This window comes from Somniosus microcephalus, chromosome 12, assembly GCF_052327205.1.
Source record: "Somniosus microcephalus isolate GS21.2 chromosome 12, FLI_Smic_1.0, whole genome shotgun sequence".
NCBI lineage: Eukaryota > Metazoa > Chordata > Chondrichthyes > Squaliformes > Somniosidae > Somniosus > Somniosus microcephalus.
Genome location: NC_140998.1, coordinates 200,114,024 through 200,138,413, shown reverse-complemented (window position 1 = coordinate 200,138,413; position 24,390 = coordinate 200,114,024). Strand labels below are relative to the sequence as shown.

At 50.5% G+C, this 24,390-nt stretch overlaps 1 protein-coding gene across 1 annotated transcript in view; it reads left to right on the top strand.

Moving 5' to 3' along the window:
- The window catches only part of LOC147109883 (POU domain, class 2, transcription factor 2-like), an 84,946-nt gene that overhangs the window by 13,259 nt on the left and 47,297 nt on the right, over positions 1–24,390 (top strand). Inside the window, exon 2 of the mRNA XM_086004223.1 lies at positions 21,198–21,263. Coding sequence (XP_085860349.1) covers positions 21,206–21,263 — 58 coding nt within the window. The 5' untranslated portion in view covers positions 21,198–21,205. The remainder of the gene's footprint in view (positions 1–21,197; positions 21,264–24,390) is intronic.

Sequence of the window (24,390 nt, the reverse complement as noted above, 5' to 3'; positions counted from 1 at the left end):
ACCTTGAGCACTGTGTCCAGTTCTGGTCAGACCCACCTTGAGCACTGTGTCCAGTTCTGGTCAGTCCCACCTTGAGCACGGTGTCCAGTTCTGATCAGACCCACCTTGAGCACTGTGTCCAGTTCTGGTCAGACCCACCTTGAGCACTGTGTCCAGTTCTGGTCAGACCCACCTTCAGCACTGTGTCCAGTTCTGGTCAGACCCACCTTCAGCACTGTGTCCAGTTCTGGTCAGACCCACCTTGAGCACTGTGTCCAGTTCTGGTCAGTCCCACCTTGAGCATTGTGTCCAGTTCTGGTCAGACCCACCTTGAGCACTGTGTCCAGTTCTGGTCAGTCCCACCTTGAGCACTGTGTCCAGTTCTGGTCAGTCCCACCTTGAGCACTGTGTCCAGTTCTGGTCAGACCCACCTTGAGCACTGGGTCCAGTTCTGGTCAGACCCACCTTGAGCACAGTGTCCAGTTCTGGTCAGTCCCACCTTGAGCACTGTGTCCAGTTCTGGTCAGACCCACCTTGAGCACTGTGTCCAGTTCTGGTCAGACCCACCTTGAGCACTGTGTCCAGTTCTGGTCAGTCCCACCTTGAGCTCTGTGTCCAGTTCTGGTCAGACCCACCTTGAGCACAGTGTCCAGTTCTGGTCAGACCCACCTTGAGCACTGTGTCCAGTTCTGGTCAGACCCACCTTGAGCACTGTGTCCAGTTCTGGTCAGACCCACCTTGAGCACTGTGTCCAGTTCTGGTCAGACCCACCTTGAGCACTGTGTCCAGTTCTGGTCAGACCCACCTTGAGCACTGTGTCCAGTTCTGGTCAGTCCCACCTTGAGCACGGTGTCCAGTTCTGATCAGACCCACCTTGAGCACTGTGTCCAGTTCTGGTCAGACCCACCTTGAGCACTGTGTCCAGTTCTGGTCAGACCCACCTTCAGCACTGTGTCCAGTTCTGGTCAGACCCACCTTCAGCACTGTGTCCAGTTCTGGTCAGACCCACCTTGAGCACTGTGTCCAGTTCTGGTCAGTCCCACCTTGAGCATTGTGTCCAGTTCTGGTCAGACCCACCTTGAGCACTGTGTCCAGTTCTGGTCAGTCCCACCTTGAGCACTGTGTCCAGTTCTGGTCAGTCCCACCTTGAGCACTGTGTCCAGTTCTGGTCAGACCCACCTTGAGCACTGGGTCCAGTTCTGGTCAGACCCACCTTGAGCACAGTGTCCAGTTCTGGTCAGTCCCACCTTGAGCACTGTGTCCAGTTCTGGTCAGACCCACCTTGAGCACTGTGTCCAGTTCTGGTCAGACCCACCTTGAGCACTGTGTCCAGTTCTGGTCAGTCCCACCTTGAGCTCTGTGTCCAGTTCTGGTCAGACCCACCTTGAGCACTGTGTCCAGTTCTGGTCAGACCCACCTTGAGCACTGTGTCCAGTTCTGGTCAGACCCACCTTGAGCACTGTGTCCAGTTCTGGTCAGTCCCACCTTGAGCACTGTGTCCAGTTCTGGTCAGACCCACCTTGAGCATTGTGTCCAGTTCTGGTCAGACCCACCTTGAGCACTGTGTCCAGTTCTGGTCAGACCCACCTTGAGCATTGTGTCCAGTTCTGGTTAGACCCACCTTGAGCACTGTGTCCAGTTCTGGTCAGTCCCACCTTGAGCCCTGTGTCCAGTTCTGGTCAGACCCACCTTGAGCACTGTGTCCAGTTCTGGTCAGTCCCACCTTGAGCACTGTGCCCAGTTCTGGTCAGACCCACCTTGAGCACTGTGTCCAGTTCTGGTCAGACCCACCTTGAGCACTGTGTCCAGTTCTGGTTAGACCCACCTGGAGCTCTGTGTCCAGTTCTGGTCAGACCCACCTTGAGCTCTGTGTCCAGTTCTGGTCAGACCCACCTTGAGCACTGTGTCCAGTTCTGGTCAGACCCACATTGAGCACTGTGTCCAGCTCTGGTTAGACCCACCTGGAGCTCTGTGTCCAGTTCTGGTCAGACACACCTTGAGCACTGTGTTCATTTCTGGTCAGACCCACCTTGAGCACTGTGTCCAGTTCTGGTCAGACCCACCTTGAGCACTGTGTCCAGTTCTAGTCAGACCCACCTTGAGCACTGTGTCCAGTTCTGGTCAGTCCCACCTTGAGCACTGTGTCCAGTTCTGGTCAGACCGCACCTTGAGCACTGTGTCCAGTTCTGGTCAGACCCACCTTGAGCACTGTGTCCAGTTCTGGTCAGACCCACCTTGAGCACTGTGTCCAGTTCTGGTCAGACCCACCTTGAGCACTGTGTCCAGTTCTGGTCAGACCCACCTTGAGCACTGTGTCCAGTTCTGGTCAGACCCACCTTGAGCACTGTGTCCAGTTCTGGTCAGACCCACCTTGAGCACTGTGTCCAGTTCTGGTTAGACCCACCTTGAGCACTGTGTCCAGTTCTGGTCAGACCCACCTTGAGCACTGTGTCCAGTTCTGGTCAGACCCACCTTGAGCACTGTGTCCAGTTCTGGTCAGACCCACCTTGAGCACTGTGTCCAGTTCTGGTTAGACCCACCTTGAGCTCTGTGTCCAGTTCTGGTCAGACCCACCTTGAGCACTGTGTCCAGATCTGGTCAGACCCACCTTGAGCACTGTGTCCAGTTCTGGTCAGACCCACCTTGAGCACTGTGTCCAGTTCTGGTTAGACCCACCTTGAGCTGTGTCTCCAGTTCTGGTCAGTCCCACCTTGAGCACTGTGTCCAGTTCTGGTCAGACCCACCTTGAGCACGGTGTCCAGTTCTGGTTAGACCCACCTTGAGCACTGTGTCCAGTTCTGGTTAGACCCACCTTGAGCTGTGTCTCCAGTTCTGGTCAGTCCCACCTTGAGCACGGTGTCCAGTTCTGGTTAGACCCACCTTGAGCACTGTGTCCAGTTCTGGTCAGACCCACCTTGAGCACTGTGTCCAGTTCTGGTCAGACCCACCTTGAGCACTGTGTCCAGTTCTGGTTAGACCCACCTTGAGCTCTGTGTCCAGTTCTGGTCAGACCCACCTTGAGCACTATGTCCAGTTCTGGTCAGACCCACCTTGAGCACTGTGTCCAGTTCTGGTCAGACCCACCTTGAGCACTATGTCCAGTTCTGGTCAGACCCACCTTGAGCACTGTGTCCAGTTCTGGTCAGTCCCACCTTGAGCACTGTGTCCAGTTCTGGTCAGACCCACCTTGAGCACTATGTCCAGTTCTGGTCAGACCCACCTTGAGCACTGTGTCCAGTTCTGGTCAGTCCCACCTTGAGCACTGTGTCCAGTTCTGGTCAGACCCACCTTGAGCACTATGTCCAGTTCTGGTCAGACCCACCTTGAGCACTGTGTCCAGTTCTGGTCAGACCCACCTTGAGCACTGTGTCCAGTTCTGGTCAGACCCACCTTGAGCACTATGTCCAGTTCTGGTCAGACCCACCTTGAGCACTGTGTCCAGTTCTGGTCAGACCCACCTTGAGCACTGTGTCCAGTTCTGGTCAGACCCACCTTGAGCACTATGTCCAGTTCTGGTCAGACCCACCTTGAGCTCTGTGTCCAGTTCTGGTCAGACCCACCTTGAGCACTGTGTCCAGTTCTGGTCAGACCCACCTTGAGCACTGTGTCCAGTTCTGGTCAGACCCACCTTGAGCACTGTGTCCAGTTCTGGTCAGACCCACCTTGAGCACTGTGTCCAGTTGATGCCTCTCAGCCCTCTAGTTTTGGGTTTGGGCCCCACCTCAGGTTTGAGCACATGATCGATGCTCAATCTGTTCAGTGAAGTACAGAGGGGGTCATGCATTGTGTGAAGTGCCTTTTTTCAATTGAGACATTAACCCAGGCGGATGTAAAACATCCTGCGGCACAATTCGAAGATTTCTGCCCTAAAGTGTTCCATTAACCACCTCCAGAACCAGATAAACAGGTTATTTATTTGGATGCTCTTTGTCGAACTCGGCTTCTGAGTTTGTTTGCCGATATATCAACAATGACTGACTGTAGTTCCAAAGTAACTTAAGGGCCGGGAAGCACTTTAGGACACCTTGCGGATGTGATAAGTGGGTATATAGTTCTTTCTTACTCCATCTTTTGGTTATTTGCGGCCTTACCAAGTCAGAATGAGTTCGACTGACGCTGCACATAAAGAATGAAAGACTTGCATTTCTATAGCGCCTTTCACCACCTCAGGACGTCCCAAAGCACTTTAGAGCCAATGAAGTTGTTTTTTGAATTGTATTCTCTCTTGTAATATAGGAAACGCAGCAGCCAATTTGCACACAGCAAGATCCCACAATCGGCAATGTGATAATGACCAGATAATCTGTTTTAGTGATGTTGGCTGAGGGATAAATATTGGCCCCAGGACACCCACTCCTAGCTGCTCCCTTCCACTCCATTTAATACAATGACACAAAATCTATTTCTGTTGAATTCTGGGACACTCCCTCAATAACCAGTTCTGTTCCTGTGATCATTAATCGCCACTCCTCTCTGTATCTCCCCGCAGAAGGTCACACACACCAACAAAGCCCGTACTGTAGTGTATGTACCTTTAAGAGGAACTATGTTTTTGAAGCCCCTGTATACTGTAGTACCAGTAGTGACCACTCGGGTATATAAGCCTGTGTAGCGACTTGTGTAGTTTAGTTCACCTCCAGACTTTGTTTAGTAAACACTTGTTAAATCAACTCCTGCATTCCGTGTTGCCATTAACACACGGATCTAACAGTGGCGACGAGTTAGAAACGAACTTACCTGCAATTCGGCAGCACCTCAAGGGGATCGATTCCTCAGACGAAGGTCGAAGCCAGAAGCAAGAAAAAAAAACAAAAAACTGTGGTTTCACCAGCTAAACGGGCTGGTGGCAGGTAGTGCACTGATCCTTCCTGGGCTGCGGCGGGCTAGAGCTCGATCGGGTGGCTCTGCAACGGGGCCGGGCAGCGAGTCGGGAAGCAGAAGCAAAGAGAGACAGAGGGTGGAGCACTCAGGGGGCGGCCGGTGCTGCAAAGCAGGTCGGCGTTCGGACCGAGCAGAGGGAGGGGAAAGTCCCAGAGGGTCCGCTCCATGACGGGAACGGTTCTCCAAGTAACGGAGAAACTATTTAAGAGATATATATAAAAAAAAATAGAAATACCGCGAAAAGCTGCAGGTCACAACGGGAACCGCGGAGAACAGCGTTGGCAGCAGCGGCAGCGGCGGGAAAGCGCGGGAGGCGCCATCTTAACTCGGCGGGGAAGAAAGAAAAGCGCGGGAGGCGCCATTTTGATCCATCGGGGATGGAGGAAAAGCGCGGGAAGCGCCCTTTTAGATTTTCAAGATGCCGAAGACTGGCAATATTACTGCTTTCGATAGTGATATAGAAGATTGGACCACATATGTGGAAAGAGTGGAGGTATATTGCAAGGCGAATGAAGTAGCGGATGATAAAAAGGCATCGGTACTTCTAAATCTGATGGGCGCAAGGACATACGGGCTGTTACGAAACTTGATCACCCCAGCCAAACCGATGGACAAGAATTTTAAGGAGATTGTTGATACCTTACAGGAGCACTTAAACCCAACACTGCTGCTGATAGCGGAACGATTCAAATTCTTCAGGAGGAATCAGCACAAGAATGAAAGTAACGCTGATTACCTCACCGAATTACGAAAGCTGTCAAAGCACTGCCAATTCGGGGCAGGACTGGCAGATTCTCTACGAGACAAATTCGTCTGCGGTCTCCTAAGCGAAGGAACACAGAAAAGACTACTTTCTGAGAAAGATTTGACACTGGACAAGGCTTTCAGTGTGGCTGTATCATACGAAGCAGCAGCAAGAGGAGCTGCAGAGATACAGCAAAAGCCACAGGACTTCGGCAACCATGAAATGACACGGGGTTTCGAGAGATGTTATCGCTGCGGCAGATCCACCCATGACCAGAAGGACTGCTGGTTCAAGGACAAAGCATGCAGGCAATGCGGAAAGATGGGACACATTGCACGTGTATACAGATCTGGAAAAAAATCCGCTGACAGTAAAAAGGTCAATAAGGAAAAGTACAGAAAGGTACAAATGATGATGGACAGTAGCTCCGAAGACCAGAAGAGCGATAGCGACTCCGGAAACAAGAGACTAAGCTGTCTCAAATTACATAATGTAATTGCCAAAGAAGATTACCAGACCATTTGGGTTACCCTCACGATAGCGGGGTCCCCAGTCAAAATGGAGCTAGATACAGGATCAGCTCTGACCGTCATGAGTCGACGGGATTACGAGCGGCTATTTCCGCATATACCTTTGAAAGACACATCTATTATCTTGAAGACATATACGGGGCAGAAAGTATACCTCAGAGGGAAAATAAGGGTGCCTGTTGTATACAACGGCAAGGAAATACAGAAGTTGTATTTATACGTTCTGCAAGATGGTGGTCCACCGTTGTTGGGACGTGAATGGATCAGAAAGATACGTTTAGACTGGCACTCCATTCAGGCACTGACGGTGACCAGTAAGAAAAAAAATGATGATGACGTCATACCTGGACGATTAAAAGAAATCTTGGCTAACGGCAAAGAAGTGTTTCAACAGGAACTAGGAACCCTGAAAGGCGCCACCGCCTCAATAAAAGTGGAAGATGCGGCAATTCCCAAGTTTTTTAAGGCAAGGCCGGTGCCATACGCAATTCGTCCAGCCGTCGAGGCAGAGCTGGAGAATTTGGAAAACGCAGGCGTATTATCCAAGGTAGATTGGAGCGAGTGGGCAACACCCATCGTCCCGGTCATGAAGAAAACGTTGAATAATGATAAATCTGAAGAACAGAGAAAAATTCGCATCTGTGGGGACTTCAAGGTGACTGTAAACCCGGTTCTTCACACGGTACAGTATCCTCTTCCGAGGATAGAAGATATTTTCGCCTCACTATCCGGAGGGAAACGTTTCACCAAAATTGACTTGGCACAGGCATATCTACAGATGGAGGTTGAAGAGGCCTCTAAAAAGTATCTCCTGATAAACACACACAAAGGCCTGTACCAGTACAATCGACTGGTTTTTGGAGTAGCATCAGCTCCAGCTATCTGGCAAAGAGCCATGGAGCAAGTCCTGCAAGGGATTCCGGGGACTCAATGCTACCTAGACGACATCCTTGTAACAGGAGAAAACGACAACGAGCACCTTGCCAACTTGGAGCAGGTGCTCACGAGGCTGAGAGAACGGGGCCTACGAGCAAATCACCCCAAGTGCGAATTTTTCCAGAAACAAATATCATATTGTGGCCATGTCATTAACGAAGAAGGGTTGCATAAGTCACCTGAAAAAATTGAAGCGGTCGCAAAGGCCCCAGCGCCTGAAAATGTCTCACAATTAAGGTTGTTCCTGGGATTAATAAATTACTATCATAAATTTTTACCGAACTTGTCAATGGTTCTGCACCCTCTTAACGCACTGCTACAAACGGGAGTAGTTTGGAAATGGAGCGAAGACTGTAAACGTGCCTTCCATAAATGCAAAGGCTTGATCACGTCCAGGGAAGTGTTGGCTCATTACAACCCATCACTGCCAATCAGACTGGCGTGCGATGCATCCCCTTACGGCGTGGGAGCGGTATTATCGCATAGGTTCCCTGATGGCTCGGAGCAGCCGATAGCTTTTGCGTCACGCTCATTGAACTCAGCTGAGCGTAACTATGCCCAGATCGACAGGGAGGCACTCAGCCTGGTGTGGAAGAAATTCAACCATTACCTACACGGACAAAAATTTACCTTGTTGACTGACCATCAACCCCTCGTCTCCATATTCAACCCTAAAAAGGACGTTCCCATTATGACAGCGCAAAGGCTACAGAGGTGGTCCCTTTTCCTAGGGGCACACCAATATGACATAGAATACAAAGGAACAAAACAGCATGGGAATGCTGACGGGTTATCGCGCCTACCGTTGCCAACGGTAGAAGAGGCGCCTACAGTGGACCCAGTGGAGATGTTCCACTCGACCATAGTGGAATGTCTACCGGTGACAAATTCTACCATTGAAAAGGAAACGAGAAATGACCCGACTCTCTCACGAGTCTATGATTTAACGGTGAAGGAATGGCCAGCACATGGCGAACCACTGTTGCCAGCATTCTCGCAAAGAAGAGAACAGCTGTCAGTGTGCAGAGGAACCTTGATGTGTGGATCCAGAGTGGTGATTCCACCCAAACTCAAGGATAAAGTGCTAAAGGAGCTTCACGAGGGGCATCTGGGTGGAGTGAAAATGAAGAACTTAGCCAGAGCGTTTGTGTGGTGGCCAGGTATCGATGGAGACATCGAAGAAATGACCAAGAGCTGTCTAGGATGCCAGAAGGTCCAAAACGCCCCACCACAAGCCCCTCTACATCCATGGGAGTGGCCCTCATCTCCATGGCAAAGGGTACATATCGACTTTGCTGGTCCATTTATGGACTCAATGTTCTTAATCGCAGTGGATGCACACTCCAAGTGGCCGGAGGTAATAAAGATGTCCTCCACCACCACGGAAAAAACCATCACAGTATCAAGGACCATATTCGCCAGGAATGGGCTGCCTGAACCGATCTGTTCTGATAATGGACCGCAATTTGTATCCGAAGAATTCAGGAAGTTCTTAAAAAAACAAAAGGGTTAAGCACTACACGTCCGCCCCATACCATCCCGCCACCAATGGATTAGCTGAAAGGTTTGTCCAGACCTTCAAGAAGGCCATAAAGGCCATGGGTAATGAAGACATAAATCTACAACATAAGGTAGATAACTTCTTGTTTGCGTACAGGAATGCAACACATGTGGTTATAAACCAAACCCCCGCCATGATGTTTTTTAATAGAAGACTAAGATGCCGGCTGGATTTGGTCAAGCCAAACGTCAGAAGGGACGTAGAGAACCGGCAATTTCAAAGCATGAATGAAAGGCCAACTAGAACCTTCCAGATAGGTCAACCAGTTTTGGCCCGGGACTACCGTACCGAGAAATGGCAGCCTGGAACTATTTGCACACGACTAGGACCGCTGATGTATACCGTGGACATTGGAGAAAGCATGATAAGGCGCCATGCTGATCAGATCATAGAGTCATCCGAAAAAGGACAACCTACACCACAGCTCTATACGCCTAGTGATGAAGCAGAGATAACCATAGTATCTACCTCCGATCCGGTGATACTGGAACAAGATGAACCCGACACTGGCATTGAAGCCGAATCGACCTCGCCAAAAGAACCTACTACACCACCGAAACCTACTACACCACCGAGGCATTATCCGGACCGAGTCAGGAAGCCTCCAGAGAGACTGAATTTGTAATTGATTAACTTCAGCAAATGTGTAGGTTATTGTTCTTGTAAAAATGTTATTTAATGATTACTTAAAATGTTATGTACTATTTATCTAAAAGGGGAGGAATTGTAGTGTATGTACCTTTAAGAGGAACTATGTTTTTGAAGCCCCTGTATACTGTAGTACCAGTAGTGACCACTCAGGTGTATAAGCCTGTGTAGCATCTTGTGTAGTTTAGTTCACCTCCAGACTTTGTTCAGTAAACACTTGTTAAATCAACTCCTGCATTCCGTGTCTCCATTAACACACGGATCTAACACGTACCATCCACAACCTTATTGTGAAAGACTACATTGACATCCGGGCTCGGACAGAAACTGGGCTTATAAGTGGTTACACCTTGCCCTTGACTGAAGCCTCCCCGCCCGGCTACACTTTCCACCACCAGCCCCCGCCCCCCCAACAAACCTCGAATTTCTCACTGAGATATCCTCCCTCAGCCTCAGCACTGAGCGACGACTCATCCACCGTGATTTCAATCTCCATCTCAACTCGCCCTCTCGCCTCTGAGTTCACTGCCCTCCTGTCCTATGCCATCTCGCGTGACCTCTCTATTCCCATCGTCTCTGACACAGACACGGCAACCTCCAACCATTTCCTTGCATCCTGTGTCCACCGCTGGAAAAAACTCTCCCCAAGTCACTTACAACGGCACTTTCAAACTCCCAGCTGTCTAGCCTTTGGTCTTCCATTCATAGAAACATAGAAGATAGGAGCAGGAGTAGGCCATTCGGCCCCTCGAGCCTGTTCCGCCATTTAATGAGATCATGGCTGATCATCCAAATTCAGTACCCGGTCCCTGCTTTCTCCCCATATCCCTTGATCTCTTTAGCCTTAAGAAATATATCCAACTCTTATATATCTAACTCCTTCTTGAATATATTTAATGAATTGGCCTCAACTGCCCTGTGTGGTAGAGAATTCCACAGGTTCACCACTCTCTGGGTGAAGAAATTCCTCCTCATCTCTGTCCTAAATGGCTCACCCCTTATCCTTAGACTGTGACCCCTAGTTCTGGACTCCCCCGCCATCGGGAACATCCTTCCTGCATCTAGTCTGTCTGGTCCTGTTAGAATTTTACAAGTTTCAATGCGATCCCCTCTCATTCTTCTAAACTCTAGCGAATATAAGCCTAATCGACTCAATCTCTCTTCATACATCATTCCTGCCATCCCAGGTATTAGGTATTCGCCACAAAACTTCTGCAGCTACCAGTCTACTCCACCATTCCCTCACCTCCACTCGCCTTCGGTAAACCCTTTACCCTGTCCCACCCTGGTCGTTCTCTCTGATACGGCCCCCATCTCCCCCTCCCCCCACCCCCACAAGTCCATGGGGCACAGATTTGAGTGTATTGCACGCAACTGGTTGCGCCATTCATTGCCAGATCTGGCTGGACCGCAGAGAATCATAAAATAGTACAGCACAGAAGGAGGCCATTCAGCCCATCGAGTCTGTGCCGGCTCTTTTGGAAGAGCAATCCTGTTAGTCCCACTCCCCCACTCTTTCCCCATATCCCTGCAATTTTTTTCTCCTTCAAGTATTTATCCAATGCCCTTTTGAAGGCTACTATTGAATCTGTATCCACCACCCTATCAGGCAGTGCATTCCAGATCCTAATCACTCGCTGCGTAAAAAAGTTTTTCTTCAGGCCGCCTCCGGCTCTTTTGTCAATCAATTTAAATTTGTGCCCTCTGGATTTTGACCCTCCAGCCATTGGAAACATTTTCTCTTTATTTACTCTATCTAAACCCTTCATGATTTTAAACAGCTCTATCAAATTTCCTCTTAGCCTTCGCTGCTGCAAGGGAAACAACCCCAGCTTCTCCAGTCTATCCATGTAAAAGTAATCCCTGACCCCTGGAACCATTCTCGTAAATCTATTCTGCACCCTCGCCAAAGCCTTCACGTCCTTCCCGAAGTGTGGTGCCCAGAATTGGACACAACACTCCAGCTGAGGCCGAACTAGTGGTTTATACAGGTTTCGCATAACTTCCTGACTTTTGTACTCTCTGCCTCTATTTATAAAACCCAGGATCCCATGGGGGAAAAGTTTGGCATCGCCCATTTTGAGCGCTAATATCGGCCGGGCGCAAAGTTTAGCGCCCGGTGCTAATTATCGCCTCCGACTGCAAAATTCACCTCTATCGCCCCCTGGAGGTGATTTGAGTGCTAAATCAGGCGCTGCACAGCTCTCTTAAGGCGCTAATGTCGGGGAGCGAGGCGCTACCTCAGAGCGCTACCGAAGCTCAGGTGATATCCGTTACCATGGAAGCCAGACACACTGGCGCCGTCCAGTTCTTAAAGGGGAGGGGCCATCTTGCTGGCCAGCCACGCCCCGCTCATTGCAGCCTTGAATTTCGGCCTGGCGAGACCTCAAAAGCAATTGTGTTGGAAGCACTAATGGATAGGCCCGGGGAAAGAGCTCGGCGCTTAGGAACCTCAGCCCCTTCCCGACTTGAAAACGTTCCTCTCTATTTGTCGTTGCTAGCGGCAGGCGCTAAGGCAGGGGGTGCAACTCAGTATCCGGTCCGGGGCGCTACCGGGGCGTTGCACACTTGACTGATGTAATGATCTGCGGGCGCAGGAGATCATGGCGGTAGTGTTTAGCGCCGCTGCCACAAAATGATTGGACAATTTCGCGAGCGGCGCTAAGATTGCCGCGTTCGGGCGCTAAGTTCCTAGCGCCCCCCGGAGGCGCTAACCAACCGAATTTTTCCCCTCATATGTTTTATTAACTGCTTTGCTAACCTGTCCTGCCACCTTCAATGATTTGTGTACAAACACCCCCAGGTCTCTCTCTTTCTGAACCCCCTTTAAAATTGTCCCATTTAGCCTGTATTGTCTCTCTTTTTCCTGACCAAAATGTATCACCTCACACTTTTCTGTGTTGAATTTCATCTGCCATGTGTCCACCTGTTCCACCAGCCTGTCTGTGTCCTCTTGAAGTCTATCACTATCTTCCTCACTGTTTACTGCCCTTCCAAGTTTTGTTTCATCTGCAAATTTCAAAATTGTGCCCTGTACCCCCAGGTCCAAGACTTAATATATATCAAAAACAGCAGTGGTCCTAGTACTGAACCTTGGGGAGCGCCATGGTATACCTCCCTCCAGTCCGAAAAACAGCCAGTCACCACAACTCTCTGCTATCTATCCCTTCGCCAATTTTAAATCAATGCTGCCAGTGCCCCTTTTATCCCATGGGCCTCAAATTTGCTTTCAAGCCTAATAGGTAGTACTTTATCAAACGCATTTTGAAAGTCCATATACATAACATCAACTGCACTGCCCTCATCAACTGCACTGCCCTCATCAACTGCACTGCCCTCATCTACCCTTTCTGTTACCCCATCAAAAAAAACTCAATCAAGTTAGTCCGACACGATTTGCCCATAACAAATCCTTGCTGCGCCTCCTTTAAGCACCATTGGGTCCTGTTCTCCTCTGCCAACTCTGCTCACTACTCCAGAATCATCCTGCAATGCAAAGATAACCCCCAACCTCCTTTTTTCACCACAATCATCTCCTTAAACCCCTCTCCTCATGCCCCGCCACCCTCACCTCCAACAGCAAGTGTGAGGAGCTCATGAACTTCTCTGTCACTAAGATTGCTTTCTGTGCCGATTCCATCCCTTCCCCTAGTCCACTGGGCCAAACTTCCCCCTAGGTTCCCACTGCCCTAGCCCTGAACTCGCATCTTTCTCTAGTTTCTCTCCATTCTCCCCTCATGCCCTCTCCGAGCTCATCTCGTCAATGAGACCCACCTCCTGCTCCCTCGACCCTATTCCCACCGAACTGCTGACCGCCCAACATCCCTTCCTGGCCCCCATGTTAGCTGATATAGTTAATGGTTCTCTCTCCTCAGGTATTGTCCCCCTTCCCTTCAAATCTGCTGTCATAACCCCGCTCCTCAACAAACCCACCCTTGACCCCTCTGTCCTTGCAAACTACCACCCCATCTCCAATCTCCCTTTCCTCTTCAAAGTCCTTGAATGTTTTCTTGCCTCCCAAATTCATGCTCATCTTTCCCGCCATTCCATGTTTGAATCCTTCCGATCAGGTTTCCGCCCCTGCCACAGTACTGAAACAACCCTTATCAAAGTCACAAATGACATCCGATGTGACTGTGACCATGATAAACTATTCCTTCTCATCCTTCTCGACCTGTCTGCAACCTTTGATACGGTTGACCACACTGTCCTCTTCCAATGCCACTTCATCGTCATCCAGTTGGGTGGGACTGCTCTGGCTTGGTTCCAACCTGACCTATCCAGTCGTAGCCAGAGAATCACCTGCAATGGTTTCTCTTCCCGCTCCCACACCATTACCTCTGGAGTCCCCCAAGGATCTATCCTTGGCCCCGTCCTATTTCTCATCTACATACTGCCGCTCGGCGACATCATCCGAAAACACAGCTTCAGTTTCCACATGTGTGCTACTGACACCCAGCTCCATCTCACCGCCTCCTCTCTCGATCCTTCCACTGTCTCTGATTTGTCATGCTGCTTGCCCGATATCCAATATTGGATGAGCAGTAATTTCCTCCCACTAAATATTGTGAAGACTGAAGCTATTAGCCCAGAAATTCGGGTCGGGGGCTTCCCGCGGGTGCAAGCCCCTGACCTGCACTTACCTAGCGCGCCGGCCGTTGAGCTGTGGGCCCGCGTGGGATTCCGATCCTGGGCCTCCTCCAACTGTTGCCGCGCAGTGCTCGCGTATCCCAAGGGCGCAGTTAGTTCGATGCGTCCCCTGGGATCACGTGGGCCATGGAGAGCCAATGGTAGCAGGGAAATGCCCATTCATAAGTTTGACAGGAAGGGCTGTCAAACCTATAAATACTATGGCCCCAAAACATAACTAAATCTTCAAATACATTTTTTTTTAAATCACATTTTAAAAATAAACTATAAATTACATGAAATAACTATTTTAAACAATAATTTAAATTTTTGAAAAAAATAATATTATTTTCTAACGGGGCTAAAAATAAACTTACCTTTCTTTAAAGTATTTAAAAATAATAAACCTGTGGAAAAAATGTTTTAATTTTAATTAATTCACCACTTACCTTGTTAAAAGCAGGCCTTGCGACTGCTTTTTAAAAGTCTAACTTCTGGAGACTTACCCTCCCGGGAAAACCTGCAAAAAGAACGTAAGTTCGATGCGCACGCGCTGCCTCTCCGGCGCACGCGTTCGACCTCTGAACCCCTTCTTTCAGGGGAACGGAAGTGCCGGTTTCCCGCACATGCGCAGTGCATGCACGAAACCGGCACTTCCATTGGGCTTACGGGTGTGTACCCCGTGCGTACTCACCCGTGGAGACCCGAATTTCTGGGCCATCGATGTCTTCAGTCCCTGTCACAAGCGCTGCTCCCTAGCCACCAACTCCACCCCCCTCCCTCAGCTAACAGTCTGAGGCTGAACCAGACTGTTAGCAACCTTGGTGTCCTATTTGACCTTGAGCTGAGCTTCCGACCACATATCCTCTCCATCACTAAGACCGCCTACTTCCACCTCTGTGGCATCGCCCGTCTCCTCCCTTGCCTCAGCTTATCTGCTGCTGAAACCCTCATCCATGCCTTTGTTACATCCAAACTTGACTATTCCAACGCACTCCTAGCTGACCTCTCATCTTCCATTCTCCGTCAACCTCAAATCATCCAAAACTCGGCTGCCCGCATCCTAACTCGCACCAAGTCCCATTCACCCATCACCCCTGTGTTCGCTGACCTTCATTCTCCCGGTCTGGCAACGCCTCAGTTTTAAAATTCTCATCCTTATTTTCAAATCCCTCCATGGCCTCCCTATCTCTGTAACCTCCTCCAGCCCTACACCCCTCCGAGATCTCTGCGCTCCTCCAATTCTGGCCTCTTGCACATCCCCGATTTTCTTCACACCACCATTGCTGTCTTGGCCCTAAGCTCTGGATTTCCCTCCCTAAACCTCTCCGCCTCTCTGATGTGCCTTCAATAACCACAAAACTAGAAGTTATAGACTTTAACAAGTTGGCTTTTAATCACTAAGATCAGAGCTAACATCTCAACACACCGACTGGCTCACAGGAATGAGTCATACAGATCCTGGGATCTTTAAGTAAGAGAAGTCAGGGGCGGAGCCAAGAGCCAAGACCTGGAACCTTCCAGGTTAGTCAGGAAAGAGGAAGTGAAACTATACACCGTGTGGGGGAGGGTAATATACATGAGTGCAAAACGAATACAGGCAAGACAAACGGATTTCATTACACTCTCTACCTAGGGCGCAGTAGCATAGAGGTTATGTTACCGGACTAGTAACCCAGAGGCCACCATGGCAGCTGGGGAATTTAAATACAGTTAATGAAATAAATCTGGAATAATAAAAAAAAGCTAGTATCAGTAACGGTGACCATGTAACCACTGGATTGTCGTAAAAACCCATCTGGTTCACTAATGTCCTTTAGGGAAGGAAATCTGCCGTCCTTACCTGGTCTGGCCGATATGTGACTCACCCACAGCAATATGGTTGACTCTCAACTGCCCTTAAATGACCTAGCAAGACACTCAGTTGCAACATAGAAACATAGGAGCAGGAGTAGGCCATTCGGCCCTTCGAGCCTGCTCCGCCATTCAACGAGATCATGGCTGATCATCCAAACCCTAGCACCCGGTTCCTACACCGACAACCATCCCACCCAAGCCCTATCCCCGTAACCCCGTAACCCCACGTATTTAATCCCCCCTAACACTAAGGGCCAATTTTTTTTTTTATCATGGCCAATCAACCTAACCCGCACATCTTTGGACTGTGGGAGGAAACCGGAGCACCCGGAGGAAACCCACGCAAACACGGGGAGAATGTGCAAACTCCACACAGACAGTCCCCCGAGGACGGATTTGAACCCGGGTCCCTGGCGCTGTGAGGCAACAGTGCTAACCACTATGCCACCGTGCTGCCCTGCTTACGACACACCACACGGACTGCAGCGGTTCAAGAACTTCTCAAGGGCAATTCGGGATGGGCAATAAATGCCAGCCTTGCCAGTGATGTCCATATCCTGTGAATGAATAAAAAAAAACTCTTTATCCCCCTTCAAACCTACCTCTTTGACCAAGTTTTTGGCCACTGTAGTGTCCGCGTCTCAATAACACACGGACTGCAGGAGAACGATAATAACAGGTGTTTACTGAACAGAGGGTATGCTGGAACTGAAAGTACAGAAGCCTGCTACGGCTTTATATACAGGTGTGGTCACTGCCGGTACTACAGTATAAAAGCAGTTCTTTCTTAAAGGTACATACACAACAGCCACCTTTCCTAATAATTACCTCCTTATGTGGTTTGCTGTCAAATTTTGTTTGATAATCACGCCTTGTTGCTGTACCTAACGGACTCTGAAATTCTAAATAGTCCGTATCTATGGAGTTGTCAATAACTATGATCTCCACACGCCCACTCCGTCACTTTTCACACTGCATTGGATCGAGTTCTTCAGAGTCTGAGAGCGGGGTTAAGGCCTGTAACTGCTCCTTTATGACTCAGCCTGTTGATATGCAAATGTCCAGAGAAGATTCAAATGATTTGCCTGACTTTAACACTCGGCCTGGCTGACAGGCTGTGAGTTTCCACTGTCGATCGAACGTTCGGATATTCAGTCGGAACCGTGTCCTACACATCCTGGGCGGTACTGTAAACTATCACGGTAACAGCCCTGTCTCTTCCTCGGGCCTGGGATCGTTCTCTCCCTCCCTCAGGCCTGGGATCGTTTTCTCTCTCTCCCTCCCTTGGGCCTGGGATCGTTCTCTCCCTCCCTCAGGCCTGGGATCGTTTTTTCTCTCTCTCCCTCCCTTGGGCCTGGGATCGTTATCTCCCTCCCTCAGGCCTGGGATCGTTCTCTCCCTCCCTCAGGCCTGGGATTGTTTTGTCTCTCCCTCGGGCCTGGGATCATTTTCTCTCTCTCTCCCTCCCTCGGGCCTGGGATCGTTCTCTCCCTCCCTCAGGCCTGGGATCGTTCTCTCCCTCCCTCAGGCCTGGGATTGTTTTGTCTCTCCCTCGGGCCTGGGATCATTTTCTCTCTCTCTCCCTCCCTCGGGCCTGGGATCGTTCTCTCCCTCCCTCAGGCCTGAGATTGTTTTGTCTCTCCCTCGGGCCTGGGATCGTTTTCTCTCTCTCTCCCTCCCTCGGGCCTGGGATCGTTCTCTCCCTCCCTCAGGCCTGGGATCGTTTTCTCTCTCCCTCCCTCAGGCCTGGGATTGTTTTGTCTCTCCCTCGGGCCTGGGATCATTTTCTCTCTCTCTCCCTCCCTCGGGCCTGGGATCGTTCTCTCCCTCCCTCAGGCCTGGGATCATTTTCTCTCTCTCTCCCTCCCTCAGGCCTGGGATTGTTTTGTCTCTCCCTCGGGCCTGGGATCATTTTCTCTCTCTCTCCCTCCCTCGGGCCTGGGATCGTTCTCTCCCTCCCTCCCTTGGGCCTGGGATCGTTCGCTCCCTCCCTCGGGCCTGGGATCGTTCCCTCCCTCCCTCAGGCCTGGGATTGTTTTGTCTCTCCCTCGGGCCTGGGATCGTTTTCTCTCTCTCTCCCTCCCTCGGGCCTGGGATCGTTCTCTCCCTCCCTCAGGCCTGGGATCGTTTTCTCTCTCTCTCCCTTCTTCGGGCCTGGGATCATTCTCTCCCTCCCTCGGGCCTGGGATCGTTCTCTCTCTCTCCTTCCCTCAGTCCTGGGATTGTTCTCTCCCTCCCTCCCTTGGGCCTGGGATCGTTCTCTCCCTCCCTCCCTTGGGCCTGGGATCGTTCGCTCCCTCCCTCGGGCCTGGGATCGTTCGCTCCCTCCCTCCCTCGGGCCTGGGATCGTTCTCTCCCTCCCTCCCTCGGGCCTGGGATCGTTCTCTCCCTCCCTCGGGCCTGGGATCGTTCTCTCCCTCCCTCCCTCAGGCCTGGGATCGTTCGCTCCTTCCCTCCCTCGGGCTTGGGATCGTTCTCTCCCTCCTTCCCTCAGCTTGTGCCCCGCCTGCTACTTATCAGCTGATGTGGAACACAATCGATGGCGGCCACCTTGAATTTGATGGCTGAGGAGAGGCGGGGGTGGCGGCGGGGGGCAGAAATCAAACCGCGCCAAACCCCGGGCATCCTCCACTCATCAAAGATCTCCAACACTGGTGAGCCCAGGTCACCTCCATATAAACCACTCGCGCTGCTGTACTTGAGTCTTGTGGCATTCTCTTCACTTCTAATATCTCCTCTCAATAAACTCGTCACTCTCCCTTTCCATCTCGTTCTCTCTTGCCCCTCCCCAGAACAGCGGTGTCTCCCGCTGCGGGGCATGTTCCAGGGGCACTGCCCCTCGCCTCGACTACCTCACCTCAGTAGCCATTCTTCAACTGTGAGCGCAGACAGTGAGTGTTGACAGGGTGTTGACCCATGGGGGGGCAGCACAGAGGAGCCCAATCCTCACCCGATCGCCACACATGCAGGGGTCACTGGATATTGTGTAACACTAGCGGCACACTATGTTACAGCTTGCCATAAACAGAGGGACAACCACTAAATATAAGAAAGGAGTATATATAAATTATATGAATGTATATTTATACACTCAGGGATATATCTGTTTATACACTGTATGGATAGATCTGTATTTTTGTGTACAAACATGAATGTTTTTCGATGCTTTGGCAACATAAGATGTAACTTGTCATGCCAATAAAGTGATTTGAATTGAATTGAATTGAATAGTGATCAGGAGCGGGAGTTAGCAGGGACCGTGAGCACAGGCCGGGGATGGATCCTGAGCCTTTCCTGCTCTGTGTAGCTCAGCTGCTCACTGCCTTGAATATGCTGAGCTATTGGAGGAACCAACGTCCCTTTTATAAAGTTTTGAAATAATGTTGTTGCTGTCTTCTGGAGCAAGCCTGTGTGATTGAATGGGGTTAACACGAGGGAGAGACTGAGAGCGGTGACATTTCACAGCAGTGACGCAGGCTTACAAACAAACAACTACTTCATTAAAAATAGCTTTGTTAAATTACGTAGGTGAAAGTTTAAAAGAAAATGAGTGAGAAATAGACATCTAATTAGTGAGGCCTGGATCTGTCCAGTGCCTGACTCACTGGAGAGGGACAGGTACAGGAGGCGCAGGGCGTTAGGTTACACAGGGAGCTTTAATGGGCCTGGATTTGTGCTTGGATCCCCTTGTTCTTGGTACACAGAAATAATCTCTCTCTCTCTCTCTCTCTCTGTCTCTCTCTCTGTCTCTCCCTCTCTCTCTGTGTCTCTCTCTCTCTATCTCTCTCTCTCTCTCTCTCTCTGTCTCTCCCTCTCTCTCTGTCTTTCTGTCTCTCAGTTTTTTCAGTTCAGTTCAGTTCAAATGCTTTATTGGCATGAAAGTTTACAGAGAACCATATTGCCAAAGCTTACATAGCAAAAAGGTACAGTTTTCCAACATTCTGTAGGTGTCAATCGATTTGACATTTGTTGGGTATATACAATATTACTTTTAAACAATATTAATTTTAAACAGTCTTTCTACTTCATTTGGTACGTTCAATATTAATTTTAAACAGTCTTACTTTTAAACAGTCCTCAGGTTGTGACATGTTGTTACATATTTAGCCCCAAGGTATGGTCTGTCTCCTTCTCCTAGGACTAATCTCAATTTTGACAGATCATCCAATTCCTTGAAATCTGGGGTTGTTTGGCTTAGCTTGTTGAATAATATGTTTCTTGATGTGTTGAATTTTTCGCATTTTAGGAGGAAATGCATTTCTGTTTCAACCTCGCCAGCCAGACATTGATCGCATATTCTATTCTCTCTAGGCTGCCAGGATTTCTTGTATCTGCCTTTTTCAATTTCCAGTTGGTGGTCGCTTAGTCTGTACCTGGTGAGGGTCTGTCTCTGTTTTGTGTCTCTGATGGTCGTGAGGTAGTCTGCCAGTTTATATTCTCTTTTTAGGGCCCGGTAACATTCTAATCTGCTTTGGCTTTCAGTTATTTTGTTCCAATGTTCCAGGTAGGTTTCTTTGCATTTTTTAATGATTTGGTTCACTCGGATTGGTGTTTGGACGGCTGTGTTGGTCTGGGGCTGGTCAGGGTCCGGCTGAGTACTTAGTTTCAGTAGCAGCTGACTCAGGGGACTCTTTTCTGGGTTTAGCTCTTGGGTCTGAAAGGCTTTGAAATGAAGGGTGTCTGGGGAGCTAGATTTGAGGTGATTTAGGAAGTTTAGTGCTCGTTTTTGGATGTTTATTATCAGTGGGTATCTGCCTAGTTCGGCTCTGCATGCATTTGTTGGCGTTTTTCTTTGGGTGCGAAGGATGCTTCGGCAGAATTCTGTCTGTCTCTCTCTCTCTGTCTCTCTCTCTCTCTCTCTCTGTCTCTCTCTCTGTCTCTCCCTCTCTCTGTGTCTCTCTCTCTCTCTCTCTCTCTCTCTCTGTCTCTCTCTCTCTCTCTCCCTCTCTCTGTCTCTCCCTCTTCTCCCTCTCTCTGTCTCTGTCTCTATCTGTCTTTCTCTCTCTGTCTCTCCCTCTCTCTCTGTCTCTCGCTCTCTCTCTCAATTTTCAATTCAAATGCTTTATTGGCATGAAAGTTTACAGGTAACCATATTGCCAAAGCTTACATAACAAAAAGTACAGTTTTCCAACATTCTGTAGGTGTCAAACAATTTTGACCTTCATTGGGTACATACAATATTACTTTAAATAATATTAATTTAAACAGTCGTTGTACATCGTTGGGTACATTCAGTATTAATTTTAAACAGTCCTCAGGTTGTGACATGTTGTTACATATTTGGCACCAAGGTATGGTCTGTCTCCTTCTCCCAGGACTAATCTTAATTTTGACAGGTCATCTATCTGTCTTTCTCTCTCTGTCTCTCTCTATCTCTGGTTTATTGTTATCGGTTCTAAGTATTTTATTTGATTCTATTATTTTTTTACAGAAATAAGAATGAACAAAGGGACAGAATGTGAGAATCCCGGATTGGATTCCCAGCTGGAACTGACAGGTACTGTACCGTTGTCTGTGAGCAGAGAACTACCTCATTATTGTCAGGGCTGGAGCATCACAGCTCACTGCTCAGTCTCCCCCTCATACACCTCCCCTCCGCTCTCCCAGTGATCCCAGCTATCTGTGTCATTGTCTCTCTCACTCACCCATCCCCTGCCCCAATGTCCTTCCATTCTCCGTGTCTAAGTACCCATGCCCTGTACACTCTCATCCATCAGTAATGCGCCTCCCACATTGGTGCCGCGCCGTCCCGTCCACCTCTTGTGTGGTGGGTACTGATCAGTCAGGAGTTGGACGCAGGAAGTGTTCCGAGTGAGTCAGGAGCAGGTGACTGAGGCAGATGGTGCAGCGAAGTGCAGTACGGCATGTGGGGATGTTTGAGTCTGCCCGAAGCAGTCATTCAAAGTGGTGGCATTGAGGGTAGGAACATTGGACCGTAGGGATTGCTGGACGGAAAAAGACCAGGGACAGTCTAGTTCACCTTCTACCATCCTGGTACATAGAATAACATCGAATGTACAGCACAGAAACAGGCCATTTGACCCAACTGGTTCATGCCGGTGTTTATGCTCCACACGAGCCTCCTCCCACCCCTTCTATTCCTTTCTCCCTCATGTGCTTATCTAGCTTCTCCTTTAATGCATCTATACTATTTGTCTCAACCACTCCTTGTGGTAGCGAGTTCCACATTCTCACCACTCTCTGGGTAAAGAAGTTTCTCCCGATTTCCCGATTGGATTTATTATTGACTGTGGCCCCGACATTTACGGAGAGGATCCGGGGGAGACCAGAAACGGCCGAGGAACCCGGACATCCCCGGGGGATGCGGAGGTCCTGCCAAGAGGCTCATTATCATTTTCTTCTTCCGTTTGCCGCCCAGCCGCCGGTTAGATCGACAGGCACACCCGGGCAGGAAAAGCAGCGGCAGGAGGCAGTAGCCGGGGACCCTAGGGGTTGGACCCCGGCAATCGAGAGGGGCGAAGGCGGGTGTTCGGAGCTTGGGGGTGGGGGGGGGAGCAGTAGTTGGCTGCGATCACACAATACAGGAGAGTAAATTCTGAATCCATGCCTGTGATCCTCCATCTATAAACTTGGATAACATAGGTAAGTGAGTTAAACACAGGAATATAATACAAGAGCATTAAATGGTCATCTGGGACTTTCTATAATCTACTAAACAAATAGCAACTCACTTTTCCTCCACTTTACTGCTAATTCTGTACAGGCCAAACATGTGCATCTTCCGCAGGTAGGGATGAGTGGCAGTGGTGAAGCTTCAGAGTAACATGTCCTGAAAATTAATTGAACGTTGTCGAGGAGAAATTTTGGTCTGGCCTTCCGCACATGAATAGTGCCATTTTCTGGTGTTAATGGACAGTGATAGCCTTAGGCGATGATCAGATGAGCACACATTCCTTTCGGTGGCATTATTTGCACCGCATTTTTGGCACTCTCTGCGCACATGATCTGGTCGCGCCTGCGGAGTGCCCAACAGTGTAGCGGCTGCAGCCTGCACAGTCGCGCTTTCCTCGGTTCCGTGCGGAGAAGGTCAGGGTATCCGTTGGCTGGTGGGGGAGGGGGGGGGTGCGCGTGGTGAGTGGATCGAGAGGGGTGGAGGGGAGAGAAGGGGGGAGGGTGAGGGGATCGAAAAGGGAGGGAGAGGGGAGTGAAGGGGGAGGGAGAGGGGATTGAAGGGGGGGAGGGGGAGGGGATTGAAAGGGGAGGGAGAGAGGATCAGAGGGGGAGAGAGGATCGAAGGGGGGAGAGAGGATCGAAGGGGGGGAGAGAGGATCGAAGGGGGGAGAGAGGATCGAAGGGGGAGAGAGGATCGAAGGGGGGAGAGAGAGGATCGAAGGGAGGAGAGAGGATCGAAGGGGGAGAGAGAGGATCGAAGGGGGAGAGAGGATCGAAGGGGGAGAGAGAGGATCGAAGGGAGAGAGAGGATCGAAGGGAGAGAGAGGATCGAAGGGGGAGAGAGAGGATCGAAGGGGGAGAGAGGATCGAAGGGGGGAGAGAGGATCGAAGGGGGGGAGAGAGGATCGAAGGGGGGAGAGAGGATCGAAGGGGGAGAGAGGATCGAAGGGGGGAGAGAGAGGATCGAAGGGGGGAGAGAGGGTCGAAGGGGGAGAGAGAGGATCGAAGGGGGAGAGAGAGGATCGAAGGGGGAGAGAGAGGATCGAAGGGGGGGAAAGGATCGAAGGGGGGAGAGAGGATCGAAGGGGAGAGAGAGGATCGCAGGGGGGAGAGAGGATCGCAGGGGGGAGAGAGGATCGAAGGGGGAGAGAGAGGATCGAAGGGGGAGAGAGAGGATCGAAGGGGGAGAGAGGATCGAAGGGGGGGAGACAGGATCGAAGGGGGAGAGAGGGTCGAAGGGGGAGAGAGGATTGAAGGGGGGGAGAGAGGATCGAAGGGGAAGAGAGAGGATCGAAGGGGGAGAGAGGATCGAAGGGGAGAGAGGATCAAAGGGGGAGAGAGAGGATCGAAGGGGGAGAGAGAGGATCGAAGGGGGAGAGAGGATCGAAGGGGGAGAGAGAGGATCGAAGGGGGAGAGAGGGTCGAAGGGGGAGAGAGGATCGAAGGGGGGAGAGAGGATCGAAGGGGGAGAGAGAGGATCGAAGGGGGGAGAGAGGATCGAAGGGGGGAGAGAGGATCGAAGGGGGAGAGAGAGGATCGAAGGGGGAGAGAGGATCGAAGGGGGAGAGAGAGGATCGAAGGGGGGAGAGAGGATCGAAGGGGGAGAGAGAGGATCGAAGGGGGGGAGAGAGGATCGAAGGGGGGGAGAGGATCGAAGGGGGGAGAGAGGATCGAAGGGGGGAGAGAGGATCGAAGGGGAAGAGAGGATCGAAGGGGGAGAGAGGATCGAAGGGGGAGAGAGGATCGAAGGGGGAGAGAGGATCGAAGGGGGGAGAGAGAGGATCGAAGGGGGAGAGAGGATCGAAGGGGGAGAGAGAGGATCGAAGGGGGAGAGAGGATCGAAGGGGGGAGGGAGAGGATCGAAGGGGGAGAGAGGATCGAAGGGGGGAGAGAGAGGATCGAAGGGGGAGAGAGAGGATCGAAGGGGGAGAGAGAGGATCGAAGGGGGAGAGAGGATCGAAGGGGGAGAGAGAGGATCGAAGGGGGGGAGA